A 26,769-nucleotide genomic window follows, 5' to 3' on the forward strand; every position below is an offset into this window, starting at 1 on the left:
AATTTAAGCGATTTTTCGGCGGGGTAGGGGTGCATTTTTGTCATTTTAGCCCATCACGCTAAGTGTTACCGCAAATTTTCTTGTATTATTGTAAAGCTGAGACATTAGGCTACACGATGATACCTGTATTTGTTTAGTTTGTTAACATGTGTTATCCCAGGAGACTTAGACGCTCATACAATTGAGTCGCAAAAATCTGGGCCTTTTGGCCCAGTGGGGTTTAAATATAGGCTTATACTAAAAAAGAAAATCCAAGAATATTCTTTTGCGACAAATTGATTCGGTAATGGGAGGTATAAAGGCACCTAAAAATCACCATGAAGTTAATGAGTGTGTGTGTGTGTAGGGGGTGCACGGTGGACCCTCCCAGCCCATGGACTAAAATGGCTGTTTTGAATGACTCGACTGGGTTAGTCATAACAATGTTCATTGGTATACTGCTCCATAATTTGATGGTTCTTGGAAAGAAAGATTGTTGTCGGACTTGAAACCGACACTGAGGAATTTGGAAGGATAATGAAAGTATGTTTCGGGATGGTCTGAGAGGTGGAATTGACCGGTCAGTTTTAGTGATGGCAACTAGGTAATAACTGATTTTGTATAAATTGATCTTCTATGAGCTAGGCTTCTCCAATTTAAATGTTGTATCATGTTGGAGACACTAGATGTATTGTGGTACCTGTTTGTCACAAACCTAGCTGCACACCTTTCTCTTTGTTTATATCATCTGTAGTGTATGGATCACAAATAGAGCAGGCATATTCCAGTGATGGCCTGACTAGCGATTTATATGCCTGCTCCTTTACCTTGTTGGAACTGATGCTTAGATTTCTTTTTTCGGAAGCTTAATATATTGGTGGCTTTATTGCATATGTTGTTCACGTGACTGTGTCATTTAAGGTCAGATTGGGTATTTAGCTTTATCGACATCTTCTAGTGTATGGCCATGTAATGTGCAGGTATATTTGATAGGGTTTTTGTTGACACAGGTACTACCAATTTTTACAGGATCACAGTTATGTTTTCTTAATTCTTTGGCTATATCATCCATAAAGGTATTAAAAAGTAAGGGTTTAAGAATATCCTCTTGTTTAACTGCTCATTCTGATCTGAATGTAGTGCTTAGACCCTTTGTGAATTTCATTCTATTTGTTGTATATTTGATACATATAGAAAAAAAGCAAAATATTTTTTTTTTTTTTGTTTTTTTTTTTTTTGGGGGGGGGGGGGGTTCTGCTTTTAATAATTTATAGAAAAGTGCTAACCAAGTTTATAGCCGTAATCAAAAGAATGTAATCCAGGGACAAAGACTAGACATGGAAAACAGACATACACAACAAAGAACATAAAGTAACTAAAATCATACATACAAAGCAACAAAAGCAAATGAACAACTCGGACTCCACCAAAAACTGGGAACATGGACCAGGTGCACCGGTAGGGTAAGCGTCTTCTGCATTTCTAGAAACACCCATCGAGTTGCTCATAAAAAGTCAAGTCCGGGGTAGACAAACGAGGAAAGGAAAACTATGACCCGTTGAATAAATTAGTTTTCATGGTGCAGATGGATACACCATAATAATCCACGAGTTTATGATGACGACCATAAAAATTCTGTAGTGATGACTTCAATCTTGTAGCAACATAACCCTGTTCCAGAAGCCTATTTGTTAAAGTTCTAAGATACAAAAAGTCTGTGTAGTTTCGGCAAGCTCTGACATAACGTATATGAACATTGTGATATGAACACTCCATATTCAGGTGCTGAAGGGATGTGGCCACAGATGAAAGGAAAGTCGACAATTCTGAATGAAAAATCACCAAGTTTGTCGTAAAGTTTGGTCAATACTTTTTCTTTACCATCGATTTCTAAGTGTAGGTCAAGATATGAGTCTGACTTCACAGTGTCTGTCGTATCCTTTATCTCAAGTTCTTTGGGGTAGATGCAATGTATCAAATCCCCTAAATTAGGATTTTTTAAAGATAATACGTCATCTTTGAAGCGGAAACTGAGATTAAAGGATCTAGCTAAACGATATTCTTTCTTTCGGATCAGATCAGCTATAAAGTCAGCCTCATAAGAGTGAAGGAATAGGTCAGCAAGTAAAGGATTACAATTTGTTCCCATTGAAATGCCGATCGTTTGTTGCAAAAACATGTCCACCACACTGAACAAACAAGTTGTCGATTAAAAATTCCAGCATTTTGTAAACATCTTCCTCTGTATATTTGGAAGATGATTTGGAATTATTTCTTACAAAGTATAAGGAATCTCTACCAAGAATTATATACTTGTATCTAGGTGTACCATCTTTTTGTATAATGTTTTTAAGTCGGGATTTTCACTGAGTATGGGGAACAGAAGTATACAGTGTTGAAAAATCATAGGTTTTAATGCTATTATATTCAGATAATAGTCTTTGGACTGATTGTCTCCAAAAGAATTTTTCCGGATCCTCAATGAATTAATACCACTACGGGAGTAACAAGTGCCCTTCAACCGCTTGTAACGACTTTCAAGTTGAAATTGTGCATGTCACACCTACCTTTGGAACGGAACGGAGCAGAAACGATTTTTAAAACCGGAATCTAACAGAATATTTCAAAATTCCGCTGAAAAATTCAAACTCCGGAGCATAGGTCTCTTCCATGCCTGCACTACTTTTGCCATTCCAGAATAGTGGAGGAACGTCAACGGTACGGAACTGGAGCTGCCTTGGAGGTTACAGACCACCAATGCAACCAATGAGCATTTGAAATTTTAAAAAAATAGACCAATTTTTCAGAAAATGATTACTTTTAAAGGCTATCTCTTTATTAATATTGTTAAAAAACAAGTCATGATTGATTTGTTTTATTTGAAAAGTCAGAAAAAATTCTTTGCAAATATTTAATGCATTTAAGTATGGTAGAATATTGTCACTTTTTTGCTTGCGCAATTTGGTTACCCTATATTTAAAAATCAAATATTTAAAAAAGTGCTTGTCACATTTCACTGAAACTTTGCAAATGCATTCAGTATGTGTATAGGAAGATACTTGTATAGTTATTTATTTTTTCTAAGACAGAAAGTGACTCTTTAGGTTACAGACCACCAATTCAACCAATGAGCATTTGGAACGTACGCAAAAATAGTCCTACGCAGAAATTACCCCTGTTCCTCATAGTGCTGTGAAAAAAGTTCTCATCTTATTTAAAAAATTTAAACAGTTTCTGAAAGGAAAACCATTTCTGTACATTTTATAGGTGGATTTTGCTTCTTGTGATGTGAAGCCTAATCTCCATAATGGTTTCTAAATATACCCCTATCTTGTGAAAACACTGGGATTTCCCATGCTATTTATAGACCTTCACTTCCGGTGACCAGTACTGCACTGCAAGTCTGCTAACCCCACATGCCATTCTGAGGATTGTGAGCTGGCATATGTAGAATCATGCTGATGTATAGTCCTCTGCAGGTTAAAGTTAAGGTAAAGTCCAGAGAAGCCATTGAATATTGTGAAATTAGCATAGAAGCCTATGGGAAGTGGAATTAGTGGTTTCTAGCCTGGAGTTTGTGAAAAATTACGTGTCCGCTACCCTTCCGTTCCAAAAGTAACAAGCTCCGCCTACTCTCTAGAATCTATTACGGTTCAAAATGTCAACAACACAGGGTCTCTCGTGGAAAATTATCGAAACTTCAATAATAAATATAATTTTTGTAGCAAATTTGGTATCAGCATACAGGAAAATGATTCCGGAATCGAACTAGGTAGGTGTGACATGCACAATTTCAACTTGAAAGTCGTTACAAGCTGTTGAAGGGCGATACTCCGCGGTACCGCTAAATCTCCAATTTTTTTGTATGGCACATCGTTCTGACCCGAACCCGACATATCAATATCCAAATAAAAAAGAGGAGGGTTGCAGGGTCAGATGAAATTTGGACTAATACAGGGTGCTGCCATATTTATTTTTATACACGTACACAATTTACATCGGGTAGGGTCTAAAATGTGTCACCCGTACCCGTACCAACTTTTCCCTGTATCCAAATATATTCATTCTCACGGCATGTTAATAACTGAAAATTGCATGAGATGTGGAAAAGTCCGTTTAAATTCATGTCTAATCAAGAAAATGATGTATATTTTTCTAACATTTCTTGTTTGATCGGTTTTCTGAATTTAAAAGGTCTAAAATGTGTGAAAATGTGTAAACGGAAGTTGCCGTATCAAACTAATTATTGACTATTTCTCACTTTAATATCCAAATTTTACGATTTTCTAAAATCATTTAGAGGTTAAAACTTCACTTTAAGACTTTTGATTAAGTTTTGAAAGATTTGATATTGTTTTAAAAATGAAGTGATTGAATTTGAATTCCGTAGCGTACCTAGCGTCAATCCTCGTACCAGCAAAGAATGGATAAGATCTTATCCAGAATGAAAAACAAAGTCTCATAAACAGAGTCTGGTGCGATTTTAATTTATTGTCAATGAAAATTATGATAATATCATGATATTCAAATGTCAAATATGCATTAAAATTGTGCAGACAACAAAAAATACCGGACTTTGATTTTGGGTAATGGAATTTTGGGTTACACATTTTAGACCTTTTGAAGAAAGAAAATATAATAAAATCATTTTTTTAGAAACATTTTAAAAATCATTAATTCTAGTCTAACCATCATGTCAATTTGTAAATGTGTGCCAACTATCAGCTGGAAATATCAAGCAATAATGAAGAAATTGACAAAGTATTATTGGGGTATGGGGAAAAGTTGGTACGGGTACAGGTTACACATTTAAGACCCTACCCATACATCTATGATGTTTATAATGTACTGTCTGTACATCAAGTCACTGGAATTGAAGTGCTGGGCTTAAAGCTTTTCCCGGTTCACCTTGGTATGAATATAGTGTATGTACTTTCCTCATTTTTTCCTATTTTTACTGCAAAATTTTACCTCTAATTGGTAGAAAAATAGGTCAGAATTATATGGGATTGTTTTATTAATCATTTCTGACTACAAATTGTGATTTGGTTTGGTGGTGAAGACTAAAATTCAGTTACCCAATCTCCAGGTCATATGAATTATTTCAGAAAATGAGTGTAATTTTTTTAAAGTAAATTTATATATAAAATCCGGCTTGTAGGTATCCTTAGGCCAGAGAAGTTTGATTCAGTTTGCGCTGGTTGTAATTTTCGAATCTGCTCAAATGTGTATGTATATTATGTATATAAAAATGCACTTGAAAATTAATTGTTGTCTCATGCCTAATAAAAATGTACATGTGACTTGAATATACTGGGAACTACAGATGCTATTGACTGGTACCAAGTCGATTTGCCTACATTCCCATTCACTTCAGGTCGTTTCGCCTCGATATGAAATATGTGTTAAACATTGAAGATTTCTGTATATGGGGATACATGTAACATTCATTATTATACATTATATAATACATGTATGTATAAAGGAAAAAAAAACCAACTTGGTTGATTAAGGTTGGACTGATAGTATTTACACTAAAACATATAATTACATGTACATGTATATAATAGTTATTGATAAACTGGTCTAAATCGCGATATTTATACTGCCCACAGGACAGTGATATTGACTAAGAGAGTGATAATGACTGAGCACCAGGCAAGGTCATTATTGCTGCTGCAGTCAATACCACTGTCCTGTGGGTAGTCTAAATACATGTACCATGATATTGACCAGTTTATCAACAACCATTATGTTTATTTCATTGAGGAACCATATCCTTGATTTTGTTTTGTTTCAGAAAGCGATGCAAGTCCTGTTTCTGGGTCAGGACGTGGAGCTTGCCATATTTACATTGAAAACTGCTTGACCACGAATTCATTTGAATAAGGGGACGGAACTAAACCAGAGGGCATTATCACATCATGGTATTGACTAATTAATACCATGTGAAAAGATTTTATCCAATTGAAATTACTGATTTTTTACTGATATGAAATAAATTTCAATATTGATTTTTTTTATCCATTGCATATGCATGAAGAAAATGGTTATTTAACAGGAATTAAAAATAAGAAAAAGAAAGGATTTCTGAAAATTAAAATGTGGAATAATTTAAGTTCCCGCATGCAACTAATCAGTTACACAATTAAATAATCGAATAAACATGCATATGGTTTTGTTGTTGGTTTAATATAAATGATGTTTTTATAAGATCAAGACAGTTATAGTCCTTCATTTGTCATGATCAAAAATATAATTGAATAAACATTTGTTAAATAAACTAAACAAAAACAAAAACAAAAACAAAACAAACAAGAGGCTCTCAGGGGCCTTAATCGATTACCTGGTAAAATCTTTGCCTTTTAAAGGCAATAACTTTAACAAGGAGTTGTCAGACAATTTTGACTCCATTTGATTCATTTGACACATTTGTAAGCCTGATAATAAGGATCATTTCAGCAATTGAAAGCTATTGGCTAAATCTAACAGATTTGGAGATGTATGCATTGTTTTATTTTCAGAAATGGCAGCCATGTTTTTCCAGTGATCAAAAATAGGATTTCATTAAGGATACCCTTTAAAACAAAAAAGTCAACTTTCATTGAATTTTGTAGAATAGTTTCTGAGGAGTGGATTTTTGAAAGTAATAACATCAAAAACAGCAAAAAACAGATTTTCACCAAAATTTAACCACAGATAGATCTCATTATGCTAAATACTTTTATCAAGTCAGAATTTGGTTAAACCTAACTGCTTTGGAGAAATATGCAAAAATCTGCTGTCTGATCCCCCCCCAATGTTCTATTTTTAGCAACAGCAGCCATATTTTTTAACCGATCAAAAAATCAAAAATCCAAATGGTCATTTCGTTAAGGATACCTTATAAAACAGAAATGCCAACTTTCATTGTATTCTGTAGAGCAGTTTCTTAGGAGAAGATTTTTTAAAGTAATAACATCATAAACAGAAAAAATATCCCAAAAGTGCAGTAACTCCAACATGGGTCAACAAATTTTCACCAAAATTTGACCACAGATAGATCTCTTCATGCTGAATAATTTTACCCCATGTCAGATTTTGGTTAACCGTTTTGGAGATGTATGCAAAAGTCTGCTGTCTGACCCCAATGTTCAATTTTTAGTATCAGCAGCCATGCTTTATAACAGATCAAATATCCAAACGGTCATTTTGTTAAGGATACCCTTCAAAACAAAATACCAGCTTTCATTGAATTCTGTTTAGTAGTTTCTGAGGAGAAGATTTTTAGCTCACCTGGCCAAAGGCCATGTGAGCTATTGCCATCACTTGGTGTCAGTCGTCGTTGTTCTGTCATCATCGTTAACAAATATACAAAACTCTTCTCTTCAGAAACTACTAGACTAATTAGAAGCAAACTTGGTATGAATATTCCTTGGGGTATCCTGCATAGAACTGGTGTGGGGATTTTTGATTTGTCAAAAAACATGGCCGCTGTTACTAAAAATAGGACATAGGGGTCAGACAGTAGTTTTTTGCATATATCTTCTAAACCATTAGGTTTAGCTTAATTCTGACTGGGTAAAAGTTTTCAGCATGATGAGATCTATTTCTGGTCAAATTTTGGTTTTAATCTGTTAAGCTTTGTTGGAGTTATTGTCCTTTTTCAAGGATTTTTGCTATTTTTAATGTTATTTTGTTCCAAAATCTTCTCCTCTGACACTACTTGACCAATTGAAACCAAACTTGGTATGAATGTTCCTTGGGGTATACTGCATAGAACTAATATGGGGATTTTTAATTCGTCGAAAAACATTGTTGCCATTTCTAAAAATAGAAATGGGGGTCAGACAGTAGTTTTTCACATATATCTCCTAAACAGTGAAATGCTAGATATACATAAAGGTGTACCATGGAGCTCCATACTTTGGCCTGTGCTGTTCAATAACTTCATTAATAATTGTTTTCTCTTTGTCAAAAAATGTGACCACTATAACTATGCCAATCTTTAGAAAATGTCATTTCCTCTTTAGAAGAAGATAGTTAATCCCTGAGCTCATGGTTTCCATTTAACAAAACAAGGCAAGAGGTCTATCTACTTTTGAACATTGAAAAAATTTCATATCTTTCGGTTTGAATAAATTTGAATGGTGTGTCCGTACTTACTCCAACTCTTCTGTGTTTAACATCTACTCTCAAATGAAGCTGCGCCCTGTGAAGCATTTTATTTGAAATGCCTTTATTTTGGTTCAGTTGCAGTATTCATTTAAGATCAGATATCTACCAGGATAGTTTTATGTATTTTAAGCTGTAATACTTTCAGATACTGATAAAGATCAACTAGAAGTTGGTTGTACAGCCAGAATAATCAGCAGTTACCTGATGAATTAGACTTTCATCCATGAAGTGTTTGAAATGTTCTCAGAATGACTGCTGAATGTGTGTGTTGATAATTGTGGTACTAAGATTCTATGGTAATGAACTGTTTTTCAGCATTTGATATGATTACAGGTGGGCTTTGTTTCGATTTATTGGTTAACTTAAAAAAAAAAAAAAATTTTTAGCTCACCTTGTGTAAAAGGTCGTGTGAGCTTTTATTACCACTTGGCGTCTGTCATTGTTGTCGCCATTGTCAATGTTATCTGTTGTGAACTTTTCTTTAAAAATCCTCTCCTCTGAAACCACTGAACAGATTTTGATCAGTCATCCTTGGCATGTCTACCCCCAAAATTATATATCAGTTATTGTTCCTCCCCTAAAAACATGGCTGCTGTTACTAAAAATAGAAGATAGGGGTATCACCATATATTTTTGTTTATATCTCAAAAGCCATGACAGATAGGAGAAATCTGAAACATGTCAGATTCTTTGACTTAAAGAGATCTATCTTTCCTGGAAATTTAAATATAATCGATTTACAATTTCTATTAGTTAATTAATTAATTATTGTTAATTGATAAAATTCATGAAATTCAATATATTTTTTGGTGCATTATTCAGAAAAAGCTGTTGACCCTTCTTGGAGTTATGGTCATTGAAAGTGTGATTTTTATCAGTTTTCACCTATTATTTAGAAAATGAAAGCTGATTGATGATAATTATAAATTGATAAAATGTTCAATATTTCAATATCTATTTTTTGTGCAAATTTCAGAAATATCTGTTGACACTTCTTTGAATTATGGCCCCAGAAAGTGTCATTTTGACCAATTCCCCTGATTTTGCCTGTTGTTAACAAAACGACAGCAGATTGATGATTAAATTTATATTTTAAAAATATTTATGTAAAAGTATGTAAATATGTATGAAAATTTCAGAAATCTGTTGATTGCATTTTTAATGATTTTTTGCACTTTTTAGCTATTCAGTTCACATAAGTAGAATGATGATTAAGAATTATCAAGGGAACCAAGGGTATGGCGGTAATCAAAAGAATGTAATCCAGGGACAAAGACCAGACATGGAAAACAGACATACACAACAAAGAACATATAGTAACTAAAATCATACATACAAAGTAACAAAAGCAAATGAGCAGCTCAGACTCCACTTAAAACTGGGAGCATGGACCAGGTGCACCGGTAGGGTAAGCGTCCTCTGCTATTCTAGAAACCTGCTGAGTAGCTCATAAAAAACATCAAGTCCATGGTAGACAAACAAGGAAAGGAAAACTATGACCCGTTGAATAAATCAGTTTTCATGGTACAGATGGATACACCATAATAATCCACGAGTTTATGATGACGACCATAAAAATTCTGTAGTGATGACTTCAATCTTGTAGCAACATAACCTTGTTCCAGAAGCCTATTTGTTGGAGTTCTAGTATGATACAAAAAGTCTGTGTAGTTTTGGCAAGCTCTGGCATAACGTATGAGTTGTGATATGAACACTCCATATTCAGGTGCTGAAGGGATGTTGCCAAAGATGAAAGGAAAGTTGACAATACTGAATGAAAAGTCATCATGTTTGTTGTAAAGTTTAGTCAATAGTTTTCCTTTGCCATTGATTTCTAAGTATAAGTCAAAATATGAGGCTGACTTCACATTGTCTGTAGTATCCTTTATCTCAAGTTCTTTTAGGTAGAATCTACTAGATGCGATGTATCAAATCCCCTAAATTAGGATTGTTTGAAGATAATACGTCATTTATATAGCGGAAACTGAGATTGAAGGATCTAGCCAAATGATATTCTTTCTTTCGGATCAGATCAGCTATAAAGTCAGCCTCATAAGAGTGAAGGAATAAGTCAGCAAGTAAAGGAGCAGAATTTGTTCCCATTGGAATGCCGACTGTTCGTTGAAAAACATGTCCACCACACTGGACACATATTTTGTCGATTGAAAATTCCAGCGTTTTGTAAACATCTTCCTCTGTATATTTGGAAGAAATACCTTGCCATTTTTATATGGGCAGGGGTTGAAAATTCCTAAAGCCTGACGCCCGGGACTAAAAAAATTGCACCTTGGACTTGCCGTTTTTCAATAAAATAAGTCCGTCAGGCATGGCAAATCTAAAAAAATACAGCTATTGTTTGAAAGATTTTGTTGTCATTATTTGGACCATGTATCTTTATCTATTCCCTGACCTATAAATAGTTATAACTTTATTTTTAGAATGGGTATTCACTAGATCAATCTATTGGTACGAGATCACAATTATCTGCCCTTAGCTTTTCGAATATAGCTCCTATTTTAATAGGGTATTTTTTTTTAAATTATACAGACAACCTTACCTTTAGAATTTATTATTCTTTTTTGGTTCAATTGAAAGAAGAATAATGGAAATAATTTAATAGATGTCTTGAATTAATAAAAAATACATATAGGGTGTGATTTGATGAGGTCAGAGAAGGTCGACTTTTTGGCCTTTGGAAGCCATTTTGGGTCAAATTTTAGGGGGTCTCTGTGTTGAGGTAGTTAAATTGAAAAATGATGGTGAAAATTTCTAATTTTTTTATGGAAGTTTAAGGTAAGATGGTTTATTCAGCTCTCAAAATTTCATTTGATTTGAAGCGGTAGATTTTTTTTTAAAATCGAAAAATGCTGTAATAAACTCTGTGTGAAAATTAATTGTGTCCTCGTACCTATTGACTAGTCATTCTCAAGTCTGAAAAACACCTGCACTTGATCAGACACATTTTTTGACATAATACAAATTTTATTAATCAAGCGCTGGAATAATGAAGATCAAATTTCGTTGATAAACTTTTGAGGAAAATATTGTTGCTCAATTACAATTTCACAGGTAAAAAAATGCAGAAATGGAAATCTGATGACAAAGCATCAGACCTGGAGACGGAATCAGTTGACACTGTGTCTTCGTCCTGCAAACATAGAATTGTACATTAGAATATCAGAGAACAAAATTGCATTTATATCGATTGGGACTTGACACAACATTGTTTGGGCTTAGTGTACAAAAGATGAAAAAGTCCAGGGCTCGGGTCTTCCCAAAAAAATTTTCAACCCCTGAATTGGAGAAATGAAATCTCCTTCTTTCGATTCTTGATTTGAACTACTTCTTCACTCTCTATGGTAAAATTTGGATTTCAATGTGCTTGCTAAAGAAGGTATGTTGAAAATCTTCATTTTACTAATTTGAGTGCTTGTGGAGAAATGATTTAATCATGACTGTCTCCAACATGGTAAGGGAGGTAATACTGATACCCTTAGCAGAATGTGTTTTTCTGTGTAGTGTGTATATAAATGAAGATAAATTTACTTGAATTACACCTTCTCTTTCCAGATAAAAAATTTATTAATGTGCAGAGATTGATTCCTGATTTTCATGTGATGAGATGTAAGAGTACAGAAAAGTCAGCCATTGTGTTCACAGAACAGGAAGCAGACACGAAACTGTCAACATGGTCAACAGTAAATACTTTTCAGAAACTATATAATATTATATACTCATATATTTAATTTGTCTTTAATCTATTAAGTTAAAACTTAGTTACAAGATATTCAACTATTTGTTGGGTCAGCCACTAATAATAAGGTTTTAGGTTCAACTGAAGATTTAATTTTAAAACATAGTAAGCACAAGTTCTCCAAAACTGCTCGAGGAATTTTGATGGAATTTGATATGAAGGTTAGGTATCATATGTATATTTGCAAGAAGGAATATAATTATTGCAAGAGGATTACAAAGGGAAATAATCCAACTTCTGTGTTTTACATGTTAAATTCCTCCTTTACTGTTGAAGTGCTTTTGATAAAATAATATAAGGTGGATCATTATATGTAATTATTGTGGAGAACTTCAAAGGGAAATATCCAACTTAAAGGTTTCACTTGTTAAAATGGAGTAAGCACAATGTAAGTGATTTAGATGATATTTTATTTAATTACTTCTGGAAGACTCCAAAGGTAGATAATTCAACTTATTTTTTTAACTTGCTCACAGTAGTGGTTCTAGTTGTGTATTGCATGCATCAATGCACCCATAGGTAAACCAAAATTAACATTAATTAAAAAAAAAGCCCCCCCTCCCCCCCAAAAAAAAAGACGCACACAAAATAAAAAAAAAACAAAACAAAAAACGAAATAAAACAACAAACAAAACAAAAAACATGAGTACAAGGATTAATTACAAAACCTTTTCAGGGTCTTGTATTAGCAATTAAATGGTATTAGTGTAAAATAACAACTAAAACCACTCTCAATTAGTTCGATCTTGACAAAATTTTTCAAACCACTCGTGAGAGGCCACCTGTCTTATGAGGCCAGTTTCTGGAATGCGGTATGGGTGGCCACATAAGAGAGGGACTACTGTACAAGCAAATGGATTTCTTTGAAATTGTACCAAAAGGTGCCATACCTCAAAAAAGTCGGGAATTGAAATTTGGAGTTGTTACTTGAATGGTGAAGAAATTATAGTGCCAAAAAGGGGGCCTAAGAAACAAGCATTTCCATGATGTGCAGACAAAAAATTAACTGTAAATGAATGGATCTATTTAAAATTGTATCAAATAGATTATTGAGGTTTTGATTTTAGAATAATGTGCCAAAATTAAGTTCTATCTGGTCAAATTTGTATCCGGTGCCTTCATTCCCTGTAAAATATCTAAGCTGTATTTAGTTTGTATGCTGTATCCTTACATCCCTCAACTGTTCAGGGTTCAACAACAGTTAAATTCAAGATTAATGCTGTTATCTCCTAACAATGAGTGAAGATATGATGGTCATCCAATTTACAAGATTGACGCTGTTTTCTCCTAACAATGATTTGACCCCTGTAGTTATATTTTTACCTCGCCTTATAATAAATTAATCCTCGAATGCAATATTCAAACTCCCCCACATGATAATTTGACCCCCTTGCTGTTATATTGTAATCCACTCCTTAAAATGATTTATCCAACCTGCTGCAATAACTTAACCCCATCAGATGAATTTACCTCCTGCTATGGTATTTTAACCTCCCCTTTATGGTGTAATAACCCTTGCTTTAGTGTTCGTACCTCCCCTGTATGATTACTTAATCCCCTACTGCACTATTTTAACTTATGATTATTTGACCACCATACTTGGTATTTTATCCTTGCTTAGGAGTAATTTACCCCAAGCTGCAATATCATATAGCAAAAATTATGAGGCAAAACACAAGATGAAAGTACATGAAAAGTGTAGGTGTTTCTAATTTCAGCAGATGATAAGTGGTGTATTAAGTATTTGAGCCCCAAGTAAATATTTTGTAAAAATTGTTTTTTGCATTTTCTTTCTGACACACCCTCCTAAAATATGCCAACATTAGCAGCTTAGAAATTCCATACACTATACACACAATGCTGGAGAGAAAGTGTTGGTTTGTATATAGATCAGATGGAAATTCCATATACTATACACATTGCTTGACAGAAAGTGTTGGTATGTGTACAGATTAGATAGAAATTCCATAGACTATACACATATTGCTTGACAGAAAGTGTTGGTATGTGTACAGATTAGATAGAAATTCCATAGACTATACACATATTGCTTGACAGAAAGTGTTGGTATGTGTACAGATTAGATAGAAATTCCATAGACTATACACATATTGCTTGACAGAAAGTGTTGGTATGTGTACAGATTAGATAGAAATTCCATAGACTATACACATATTGCTTGACAGAAAGTTAATCCACATGATTATTAAGTATTGCTCATAGTTTTTCTATTTTATTTTTCAACTGGCTAAATTTGAAATCAATATTTTTTTCAAATAATTCTTAAATTCTTTGATAAAATCTTTTCAATTTACTAATAATGTATGAAAGTATTTTTAAAATCTACTTGATCAAATCACAGTTAGCAAAATTAGTTACTATTAAGGCTAGAAACCACTAATTCCACTTCCCATAGGCTTCTATGCTAATTTCACAATATTCAATGGCTTCTCTGGACTTTACCTTAACTTTAACCTGCAGAGGACTATATATCAGCATGATTCTACAAATGTCAGCTCACAATCCTCAGAGTGGCATGTGGGGTTAGCAGACTTGCAGTGCAGTACTGGTCACCGGAAGTGAAGGGTCTATAAATAGCATGGGAAATCCCAGTGTTTTCACAAGATAGGGGTATATTTAGAAATCATTATGGAGATTAGGCTTCACATCACAAGAAGCAAAATGCACCTATAAAATGTACAGAAATGTTTTTCCTTTCAGAAACTGTTTAAATTTTTTAAATAAGATGAGAACTTTTTTCACAGCACTATGAGGAACAGAGGTAATTTCTGCGTAGGACTATTTTTCTGTACGTTCCAAATGCTCATTGGTTGAATTGGTGGTCTGTAACCTAAAGTCTCAGATAATTTATGTACATGTATCAAGTTACAACAATAAATAGTAACTCCAATTGATAGCTATTGATTTGTTGTATTTTCCAGAATAATCTAGGGACAATACAGGAGTAAGACTACCCAAAAACTCTTGCCATTTGAAGATACAGCATTTCAGTAACAAAGTACATTTGTAACATCATGATTGTTCTCGTGTTCTATTACATCTTGTATGTCATTAGGAGGAGGGTCTTTATAATTTTTGATTGCTTTTTTCAGATATTTTTGACATTTGGATTAGAAGGGAGATAATTGTATTGTTACATGAGAAACAGTAAATACAAATGTAGCTGTTTTCTGGCTTCATTGATTTGTCACCGACTAAAACATCAAGTCCCTGATTGAAGTCTTCAAAACTTCAAATAAAGTACAGTTATGTCATAAGTATGAGTAAGGAAAAGATGAATTAATAAATATTTATCTTTTGACAGTTTCTGGTGGTACCTGAAGTCTTTGACCTGATCATTAGTTGTAGAAATTCTGGTAAGGTCAATGTTGTGAAAGGTAAGAATATTAGCAGTAGTAAGAACAGTTTCTGACTAAGATCAAAAGTGATATGAAAACCAAAAGAAAGGCTGAACTGATCCGCACTTATATAGAATGGAACAGTCTCTGAACTGATCCGCACTTAAATAAAATGGAACAGTCCCTGAACTGATCAAGTCTGAAACAGACTAGTAGTCCCTGAACTGATATGCACTTAAACAGACTGGAACAGTCCCTCAACTGATACACACTTAAACGGACTGGAACAGTCCCTGAACTGATCTACACTTTAACAGTCCAGTACAGTCCCTTGAACTGATCTGCACTTAAACAGACTAGTACAGTCTCTGAACTGATCTGCACTTCAACGGACTGGTACAGTCCCTCTTCTGATCTGCACTTAGACTGGTACAGTTCCTGAACTGATCCGTGCTTTAACATACTTGTACAGTCCCTGAACTGATCTGCACTTATACAGACTGGTACAGCTCTTGATTTGATCTGCACAACTATTAGATTTTGTCCCCAATATTTCTAGCATAGGGTCATTAATGTATTCAGGTGGACTTGAGTGGTCCCTTATACCTAGATGAACAATATGGTCCAAGCTTTAACAAAAAATTTCAGTAAAAAATATATAGAACCCTGTTGAATCAGTTATTAAGGGTATGTGGCCAATTATTGACTGTCAATTGGTGGATCGATAACTGTTGACTGATCTGATTAGGGTTTGTTTTGTAAAATAACAGATGATCGATTTATGTTCATTTCAGAACTTCCATTGAAGGAGTAATCAAGCAAACATAGATTCTAGTCGTAATAGTATATTCCAATAATACAGATTTGAAAGAAATATCCAAAATTACACATACAAAGAAACAAAAGTAGATGATCATCCAGGACTTCCCTAAAAACTGGAAATATGGACCAGTTCAAATATGTGATGGTATTGTTAATTAAGTCTGAAAATAGAATATTCAATTCATGTTTTGTATTTTATTACAAAAATGCAAATGTAAAAGAAAAGTAAATAAATAAATGTCTAAATCTGCATCATTTTAGTAAATTTGAGTAAACTGGAAAAAAAAACAAAGAAAAAATGAAACAAACCACTCCATAAACTATATGAACCAATCAGCGGTTTTTATTGTACCACAACAACAAAATTGCAGAGCTTATAATGTATTTGACCAGTCTGTCAGTCCATCATTGGTTTTCTAGACATTTTTTTTAAAATGCTTGCAGACATTGAGCTGATTTTTTGGTATGTGAATCTACTGTGATGAGTTATAGATTAAGTGTATGTTTTGTTATAATATGCTGATTTTATACTGAAATTTAGCACATTTCATAAAAATAACTGTTTTCCAATTTTTTTCTCAACACTATTTTGATTTTTGGTAATAGAGTCTACAATGTACCATGATGTGTTGCATATCAAGTTTATGTTTTGTTAAGATTTTCTATGAATTAAGGCCCTTTGAACTTTCTTTCTTTTTTCAAATACTTATTAGTTGAGAGTCCAGTATGTTGTTTTAACATGTTAATTAATGGTGAATGGAAAAACTTAGTGCTCATCCTCATGAAATAAATACCTGAGTTGTTTCCCTTAGATAAACAAAAATAGAAATAATAGTCACTATACCTTCTTTATCACAGGCTCTGAAAATATCATTTCACTTGAGAAAGACAATCCCTTAGTGGTTGATTCTTTTGAACAAAATACATTTTGAGTCTTTGAAATTTTTATCCTTGATTTTGAGGCTTTGATAAGCATTTCTATATTTAGTTATTATTGATGTTTCTTTATGATTTTGTCATAACTGTTAAAGAATTATTATAGATTTTTTTCCATATTGTTAAACTGTGGATTATTTCAGTTTAATGCCTCTAATTAAATTATTATGAAGGAGAAGGGGTTATACTGTTTTACCCATGTCTGTGTATTGGACTGTCCATCCATAATTTTTTCTTTCAGTTTTCTCTGCAACTACTTATCACAGTGGCTTATCTTCCTTTCAAAATCTTCACTACTACAATCATTATATTATATAAAAGTTACTGCCTTTCAAAGTGCCAGGATGTGAGCAATAAAGTTACATTATATTTCTTCTCCTGTTCTTTAAACATGTATATTTGATGGTACTTTTATTCCAGTGTATCAAATTTACTAAGTTCACAGTAATTCACAGTTAATGATGACATTTTGTTACTTGATCAGGTGTGTGTAACTACTGATAAAATCAATGTTGTGGGAGGTAAGTTTAGTAGTAAAAACATTGCTTACAAAGATTGACTAACAGTTTACAAAAAATACAGAACTTAAATGGACAGGACAAATAAAACTTAAGTGAAAGCATTCTAGAATAGGTTGTCTCAAGTATCTAATTTTAATCTCTTATTACATTTAAAGATACAGCATAACTTGTATGCTTAAAAAAGAATTTATGCTCTTCCATATAAAATAAATGTCAGAGTTGTTTCCCTTATATAGAGATAGAATGTTTTTATCTTCATTGTACAGGTTACATTTTGATATGGCAAACAATATCATTTAGAAGTAGATATGAAATCAAGGAAACCATAATTAGAATGAGAAACAGGATATCTAAAATCTGGGGACAAAAGCTAGACCTGAAATAAGACAAAATATATAAATCTTGGGACAAAAGTTAGACCTGGAATAAGACAAAATATCATAAATCTGGGACATAGACTAGACCAATATATCTGACAAAATACAATAGGTAAAGAAAATTAAACAAAAAGAACAAAATACCATAAATGTCACAAATTGAGTAAAGGAATAAAATTGTAGGCAACCTCTAATTTTCCAAATAGTATTCAAGGAGATATATTGTAAGCCATTTAAATTTAACTTCATTATATGTTTTTTGGTGAAGCTATTTTTTTCACATGTTATAGGTGCTAGCTAATGTGTCATTTTAGAAAATTGCAGATACAAGTCTGATTTGACTAACACAAAAGAACAGGAGTATTGGGCTGCTAACGTCATTTAACTGTAGACCGCTTGCTCAGTAATAATCAACTGTATATGTGGATACTTGACATCAAGCATATCCTCATCCTCAAGTGCCGAATGAAGAAATTTTGGCAAGAAATAATATCTTTGTATCTAATATAATACTGATATTATATAAGATATTGAAGTGTGAGTACATTTACCAAAATTAAATACAATACATTAAGCATATACTGATAAATAAATGGAGGTGTTTAATGTTCTTACTACAGTGCTTTGCTCCACAAGTTGGGAGTAGTATATGGTAATGCTCATGTCCGTTAATGAAGAAATAAATAGACAACTGCAAAACCATTTTTTCAAACTCATTTAACTCCAAACTTAGTGCAATAAAATACAGCCCATTTATTGGTAATAATGTACTTTAAAGGTATCTTTTTGCAAAGGGAAATAACTCTTCATGGACTTGTACAACCCCAGAATGGCGCTAAGCATTCCTTATTTCTTACTTTGAAATTCACCTGTGGGTTTTTTACAGTTTTTACTATCACTTGCGGATCTCGCATGACCGCTCCTTACAGGGATTACATGTATGTCTGTCATTAGTTGGCGGTAAGTAAGCCCAGACTTCGGGATACTTGACCTGAGAACTCAAAGGATGTACTACTAGCAGTAAGGCGGCTGTGGTGACACTCTTGCCTACTCCCAGACCCACGCGGGTCTGAAAGTGTTTCCCCACTCTAATTGTTTGGGAGTAGGTTAACATGTAGAATGCAGCCATTGAATACGTGTGTTTATCAGTAAATTTTTACCTAACAATATGTGCTTGTAAATGCATATAATGAAATTATACAAGTGCAGGCACTCTGTACTGTTCATCCTAACATCATGGGCTACAAATATGATTAAAGCAACATGTGGCATGATAATTAAATATGAGCATGAATTAAGTTATTGTAGACCAGTGGATGTACAAATGTACACGAACATATAGGAGAACTTTTATTACTTGAATGTACACCAATGTACATACATGTACATGCATGCATGTATGTATGTACATTTATATACATTTGATACAACTGGTGTTCATTGTCAAGAGTTTAGAGAAAAATCATTTATAACAAGATGTGGTATTTATTGTCAGCGGCGTAGCCGGAAATGTAAGATATGTAAGCAGGGGGTCTGGGGGCGTTGCCCCCCCCCAGAAGCTGAGCATAATTTTCAAATTCGAATAACATTTTTTTCATTAAGGTAACAGCTTTGACCATCCATTTTAGAACTTGTTAAATGTTTAGATGAGGGTGTATAAGTTAAATGAATCACAGCCAGCTTTGATTTTTTTCTTTTTTCTCGTTTTTCTTTTTTTTTCTTTTTTTTTCGTTTTCTGATTTTTTTGTTGTTTGTTTGTCAACCCTCTTTAATTGAACCGACATAACGCAAGCACAAAGAAACCTGTTCGACGATAGAAACATCAATAGTTTTCATCTGAAATTATGCTAAAACAGTTTGCAGAATGACACAAATATGAATTAACTCATTCTGTATCTGGATTGATAGATATCTAGCGTTTGGGGGACTGCTTTGTAAATGGTCAAACAAAATAATTTTCTGCCCTTAATTTGATAAGAACAAAGAAATTACTTTTATCTCGGTATGACCACGTAGCTGAAGGGAATGTTTTGCTTTCCACACAAATAAGTAGTCTTCAAAATACTTTTCAAGATAGCCCTGTTTCTTAATATTTTATTTTGAAATGAGCAACTCAACATTGAGACAACATCAACCCTTTTACCTTCAGCAGTTTTCATAAATTTTTCACTCATTTCAATACACTTGTCATGACCAGGTTGGCCCAAGTGTCGTTTTATCAAAGTTGTCAGATTTGCTCAATCATTTACAGGGGTTCTTACAAATGCATTATCAGAACTATTGAAACAAATCACTGCATTTTCTGACTCGAAATATCTTAACCAAGACTGTTCGAGCCATGTTCGATTAACGTGCGAGGAACGTGGCATCTTTCACAACACGGTGCACCACTATGGTTTGCGGTCAGGTTTTCCGTATTATAGCCTGACAATCCCAGCATATAACACGCCAGGGGTACCCCATTCCACCACCTGGGGCACACAACCCAGTTGCTCTGTGGGCAGAGCGCCCTAGCCCCCGGCTAAGGTTCTGAGCACTATTTAGTCGCCTTTTACGACAAGCTTAGCGCTACTGCAGGCCCATTCTTTTGACACCCGGACCTGCACGGGACGAATTTTTAAGGTATGGCCGGATTCAATGTTAAATTTTTACAACGGACGTGGAATGTGTCCCAACCGAATTGCAGCAAGGTATTATAAAACCATTGTTAAAAGGGGGTCTGGGGGATACGACCTCGATAATTATAGGGGTATCACATTAACTTCGAAATTGGTAGAAGATAACCTGATGGAATATATAGAAAATGATGTATTGGGCAAAGAGCAGGTGCATTTCGGAAAGATAGACGAACCGAGGGTGTCCATTTTACTCTAATAAGAATAAAACATTTTTTTGCGTTCTTGGATCTATCCAAGGAGTTTAATAGAGTTTGGCAAGCAGGGTTATTCTACCAGTTATGGAAAAGCGGCATTCAAGGGGAATGTAGGCGAATTACAAACCCTATATAGCTCCTTATCCAAAATAAAGTTGTTTTTGGTTATATTGAAGCCGATCCATTTGAACAGGAAATGGGCCTCAAGCAAGATTGTGTTTTATCACCGACTTTATTTTCTGTATTAATGAATAATTTGATATAAATGTTACATTGTCACGGTTTTGGTGTTGATATAACAAGTAATTATTAATTGTTGTTTGCTGACAATATAATACATTTTAAATTTGACAGTCATTTTTAGTTACATAAAATACGTATTTCAATGTCTTGTATGAAGTAAACGAGTGTTAGTCAATGAAAACTTCCAAACTGTTAACCCGACATACATAATTTCTCCCATGTGACAGGCCTCTTAAGTACGATGAAGTGTACAATATATATACGTATTTATTATTTCAAACGAACTATATTGTATCTTTTAAAATTTTTCAGGGGTAAAGACTGTTACATAAATGCAAAAGGCAAAGAATGCCAAATAGACAAGTCCTGACTCCATACATGACATGCAACACGCACTTACCAAAAGTGGTTGATGAAGAGGTGGTCAAAGATCTGCAAGTCTCAAATTACTATTCAGCAATGCTGGACGAGTCTACTGACGTACTACAGAGAAGACTTATGTTATACATAAAATATATTACAATGTCTCTGTAACTAGATTTTTATCTGTAATTGAACTTTCTGAGGGTAGTTATGAATGTATTTTTACTGCTGTAAAAACGCTTTTCGATTTGCTTGAGTTAGATTTTTCTGATTGTATTGCCATCTCCACAGAAGCTGCCAGTGTTATGACTGGCGTATATCTCTGGTGTTACAGCAAAATTTTTGAGCTTTTTCTTGAGTAAATGGAGTTTACCATCTGGGCCATGAAAACTGATTTATTCAACATGTCATAGTTTTCCTTTCCTCTTTCATCTACCCCGGTCTTGACTTTTTATGTGCAACTCGACGGGTGTTTCTAGAAAAGCAGAGGACGCTTACCCTACCAGTGCAAACAGTCCATGCTCCCAGTTTTTAGTGGAGTCCGAGTTGCTCATTTGCTTTTGTCTCTATGTATGTATGATTTTAGTTACTTCATGTTCTTTATTGTGTATGTCTGTTTTCTATGTCTGGTCTTTGTCCCTGGATTACATTCTTTTGTTTATCGCTATAATCTTGGTTCCCTTGATTATTCTTACAAGTACCACCATCATTTATGTAAACATAAGTCCGAGTTAAAAGCTATGGCCACTATTTTTGACAAGGCAGAAAAGTGGTTTCAGGAGGTGTTTAGAACACGGTGGCTGTCCTTTGAAGGCGCTGTTCTCTCTTTCATACATTGTAACTATGATATCTTGATTGATTGTTTGCTGGTAGATGAGGAGGATGGTTATGTTATTGCTGGTGGCTTGGTTAGATTTCTCTCTACTTTTGGTTTCTCTACCAAGGACGATGATTATGATTTACCGTCAATGTACTGGATTCCTGAACTCCACACGGGAATCCATACAAACAACGTTACATAGCTGGATCTGCAAAATGTACCACCAAACCTCTTTCAAAACTCTTAACTTCTATACATACAGCTGTCAAAGAGAGTCTGCAGTCCTACCACAACACTTGTTACTCCCGTAGTGGTATTAATTCAATATGGATCTTAAAAAATTCGAAGGATCTTTTGGAGACAATCAGTTCAAGACTATCAGAATATAATAGCATTAAAACCTATGATTTTTCAACACTGTATACTTCTATTCCCCATACTCAGTTAAAATCCCGACTTGAAACATACATAGTTGTTTTTCCAAAAAAGAGGGTACACATAGATACAAATATATAGTTCTTGGTAGATTCCTCATACTTTGTAAGAAATAATTCCAAATCATCTTCCAAATATACAAAAGAAGACGTTTACAAAATGTAGGAATTTTTAATCGACAACATATTTGTCCAGTGTGGTGTATCCATCTGCGACATGAAAACTGATTTTTCAACGTGTCATAGTTTTCCTTTCCTCTCGTCTACCACGGACTTGACATTTTTATGAGCAACTCTGCGGATATTTCTAGAAAAGCAGAGGACGCTTACCCTACCGGTGCACCTTGTCCATGCACCCAGTTTTTAGTGGAGTCCGAGTTGCTCATTTACTTTTGTTACTTTGTATGTATGATTTTAGTTACTTTATGTTCTTTGTTGCATATGTCTGTTTTCCATGTCTGGTCTTTGTCCCTGGATTACATTCTTTTGATTACCGCTATAACCTTGGTTCCCTTGATTACTCTTTCACAAAATTACAGTTAATTAGAATTGGACTTGCCAATTCTCTGATTTAGCCACCGAGCAAGTATATGGAATCCAAAATAACAGAAGCCAATGCTATGTAGTGAAATTGTTGAAAAATAAAAAAAAAAAAAATAAAAAAAAAAACATGGAATATTGATTTAACATGTAAATTTTTTAAAGTAATCAAGGGGACCAATGTTCTAGCGGAAATCAAAAGACACAGACATAGACCAGACACTGAAAACAGATATACACAACAACTAATATAAAGTAAATAAAATAATACATATAAAGTAACAAAAGTAAACATATGTATAATCAAATATATGTGTCTGAAAAGTTGTAAAAAGTTGTGGGTAATCTTTCTCCCATTTGTTTTGTCTTGGTGTCATGACTGCTCGGTTTATAAACCATCTTTAAAAAAAAGTTTCGTGTCAACATACATAAGTACGTGTTATATTGTGTTAAAATCTCAAGCCACTGTGATGAGTAGTTGCTGAGAAAGTTAGACGAAAATTACAACTTGCAAAATATAATGTGAAAATAAACAAAGTCAACGGTAAACAGGAATTTTCGAAAATAGACCCCAATATATGGCATAACTACAGGAAAATATTTTAAAAGTTAGAGCCGTTGTGATGAGTAGTTGCTGAGACAAATGTGACGAAAATTTTAACTTGCAACATATAATGTCAAAAAACCCCCCAAAGTTTTATGTAAGCAGAGAGTTGTCAAATATTTCCAAAAATGGATCCCACTATATTGCATAACTACAGGAAGAATGTGTTAAATTTCAAGCCGCTCCGTTGATATGTTTAGACAAGTGCGACGAAAATTTTAACTTTCAAAATTTAAAGTAAAAAATAAAGTCCTCGGTAAACATGAAGTTAACGATTTTTTCGAAATGAATACCACCAAATGACATACCTACGGGAAAAATGTTTTAACATTTCAAGCCGCAGTGATAAGTTGGCAAGAAAACTGATAGAAAAAAGTGTTGCGGAAAAATGGAAACTGAAACAAGGGTAACACTGTATACTCCCTCTCCTTCGAATTACTTAATTACTTTCCCTTTGTAAATATTATACAATCCATTTTTTTATAATTTGAAATGTTCAGAGAGCAAACTATAAAGGCTTCATTGACCCAGTATGTCAATATTTTGATGACTGAAAGCATCAAAGCTTTGTCATAATGCTAAAAATCTATTTTTCTAATTATAAATATTTTATTTTATTATGTAACACACATGTTATCTTGTATTATGTCTGTAAACTTAAAATAAATATATTAAGCATGTTTATGTCTTTAGTTTATGATACTATTTACTTATAACAAATTATGCTGCCCATTGTATGTCGTTCGTGCTTTACGAAAAAGTGACTAAAGCCCTCAAAACCCTAGCTAAAACCCTGATATAGTACTGATATAAAATCCGAAGATGAACTCCAATCGATGCTACATATAGTTTACGAATTTGCTTGGAATTGAAAATTGAGCTATAATCATAAGAAGTCTAAGGTCATGGTTATAGGGAAGCGTATCGATAAACTTAAACAAAATGGAAACTTGGATGGGACTTACTACAAGAAACAATTGAATATAAACACCACAGTGTCTACTTCTAAAGGTCACTTTTGTGCGGAAATGAAATTTCTTAGACCCTTAGTCGAGCATAGCAGTCCATTTCTTATAGGTGCGTGTGTGGTCTGTCACGACTACCAACGCGTGTCGTAAGTGAAAGTTGTGGCAGTATAAAGTTGCGATTTTGGTTTTGTATATCAGAATGAACGTGCCAAAATCGCAAGATCTCGACTGGAAATTTTATGGACAGGGTAGGAAAGTTACCTAATACGCGATTATGTAAACTAGTATTGAATGAGCTTATTTCTTAATCCGAATAGTACGTGGGCTGAGATAACCCCCGTGCGCCCCCACTTATCAACCAAAATGTGATTTTTAGGTACCCTTATACCTCCCACTTACAAATCATTTTGTCGTCAAAAAATAAACTGAAGCATTTTTGAATTTTCTATGGCTACTTTTATACCTCGTTTAGGCAAAAATCCATTTTTTACGTTCTTTGATTCTTCGAACTTCTTTCTACAAAACTAAGTATACGTATATTTACCATCATGTAGCCCAATGTCACAGCTTTACAATGGTACCAAGATAGTTGTTGTTCCACTTAGGATTGTGGGGTAAAATGAAAAAAATGTACCCATACCCCACCGAAAAATCGCTTTAATTGACATATTTTCTGTGTCAAAACCCATAGAGTATTTAAGCTTAAGTAAAAAATGGTTTATTTGGTATTTTCTGTTTAGTATTATCACAATTAATACTTCTATGGTTCTTTTGATGAATTTTGGCAATTTTCGTACTCAGAATTTATCCAAAAAAGGGAAAAATGGGATTTTCAAATTTTCCGTAAAAAGTCACATAAATCCGACTCTACAAGTCATTTCTCAACTAAAACGTCTAAAATTTGGAATAATTCTATGAATAATTTACTACATAAATATACCACGAAAAACTAATTTTCAAGAAAGAATTTTCAGAAAATGTTAAAATATTACCCCTACCGCAAGAAAACTGGTCTCAGTATCAAACACAATTCTCATTCACAACATACCGACACCGTAAAATTCATATTTAAGGCATCGATGCTGTACCTAACATATCTGATCAATTCAGGCGCTTAGATTTTCTTTTTTTCAAAATACCGTAGTTAAAACAATATGTTGTGTGATTTTGTACATTAATATAGTGTCTTAGCTTCCTAATGTGCCCAAGTAATATTTGAACTTATGGGGTGCCATTCTTACGGCTAAATGGCCTGGAATACGTTAAAGAATACATTGCCTTGGCTCATTAGAACGCTAAATGCTACATAGATGTGTTTGAATATGCAAAAGCTTGTTTGAAGTAGGCTACTTGAAAAAAAATACCAATTACCGGTGAAATGGAAGCAACTATGAAATTCCGAATATACCCCGTTTTATGAAAAACTCAGTATTGTCATATTGAAATTGAAAAATACGTACATTGAACGAGCACGCTTGTTGAATACATCGATAATTGAAACTATTGTACCCAACGTCTTTTTGTATATCGATTATATGCTAAAAAGTGATATTTGGGTACATTTTGAGGTATTTTTTTTCATTTATAGCGGTGGCAATTTTTTACCTAATCGGACTTAACACTCATAAGAAAGCTAAGACACTATACAATTGGATTTCAATATAAAAAAAGTTTGTTTGTAGTACGTTATTTGAAAATAAATTGCGAATTATAGGTGAAATGGAAGGAAATGTGAACTTCCGAAAATTCCCCTTTCTATCAAAAACTATTTATTGTCACATTGAAACTGAAAAATACACGCCTGAAATGAGAAGATAAGTTGGATATATCTACGATTAAAACAAAAGTATCCGACATATCTATTGTACACTGTTTATATGCCAAAAAAATAACATTTTAATTCATGTTGAGGTATATTTTGTTCATGTTTTTTTTCCACCTCACTTGACTTGGAAAAGTTCATGTATTTATTATTTGGGGTCATTTGGAAGCTATGACACTATATTAATGTACCGTAGCA

General features: G+C 33.7%; 1 protein-coding gene across 21 annotated transcripts; it reads left to right on the plus strand.

Annotated features, from left to right (window-relative positions):
• Positions 1–3,370: 3,370 nt before the first annotated feature.
• Positions 3,371–23,306, plus strand: LOC148615470 (uncharacterized). Of its 21 annotated transcripts, none has more exons than XM_088590378.1 (9): positions 3,519–3,751; positions 5,780–5,906; positions 8,282–8,469; positions 11,707–11,834; positions 13,691–13,767; positions 15,216–15,288; positions 16,044–17,528; positions 18,220–18,442; positions 21,333–23,306. In XM_088590378.1, the coding sequence occupies exons 3-6, from the start codon at positions 8,430–8,432 to the stop codon at positions 15,244–15,246; spliced, it is 276 nt and encodes a 91-aa protein (XP_088446504.1). In that variant the 5' UTR covers positions 3,519–3,751; positions 5,780–5,906; positions 8,282–8,429; the 3' UTR covers positions 15,247–15,288; positions 16,044–17,528; positions 18,220–18,442; positions 21,333–23,306. The 21 variants fall into 21 exon arrangements, 10 of the variants coding, with proteins under 10 accessions (XP_088446500.1, XP_088446499.1, XP_088446505.1 ...); XM_088590377.1 differs by having other exon boundaries at positions 15,216–15,267; XR_015923897.1 differs by having other exon boundaries at positions 3,512–3,751; positions 11,707–14,521; positions 15,216–15,267.
• The last annotated feature ends 3,463 nt before the right edge of the window (positions 23,307–26,769 follow it).

This window comes from Perna viridis, chromosome 6 (assembly GCF_037379345.1).
Source record: "Perna viridis isolate PV_CMFRI_1.1 ecotype Kerala chromosome 6, ASM3737934v1, whole genome shotgun sequence".
NCBI classification, from domain to species: Eukaryota; Metazoa; Mollusca; class Bivalvia; order Mytilida; family Mytilidae; genus Perna; species Perna viridis.

Excerpts from the sequence above, each read along its gene's own strand:
- LOC148615470 (XM_088590372.1), top strand. The coding sequence starts at position 8,430 with ATGGTAATGAACTGTTTTTCAGCATTTGATATGATTACAG. Across the intron at positions 8,470-11,706 it reads AGCATTTGATATGATTACAG|ATAAAAAATTTATTAATGTG; the intron begins GTGGGCTTTGTT and ends TTCTCTTTCCAG. Across the intron at positions 11,835-13,690 it reads AACTGTCAACATGGTCAACA|ACCCTCCTAAAATATGCCAA; the intron begins GTAAATACTTTT and ends TCTTTCTGACAC.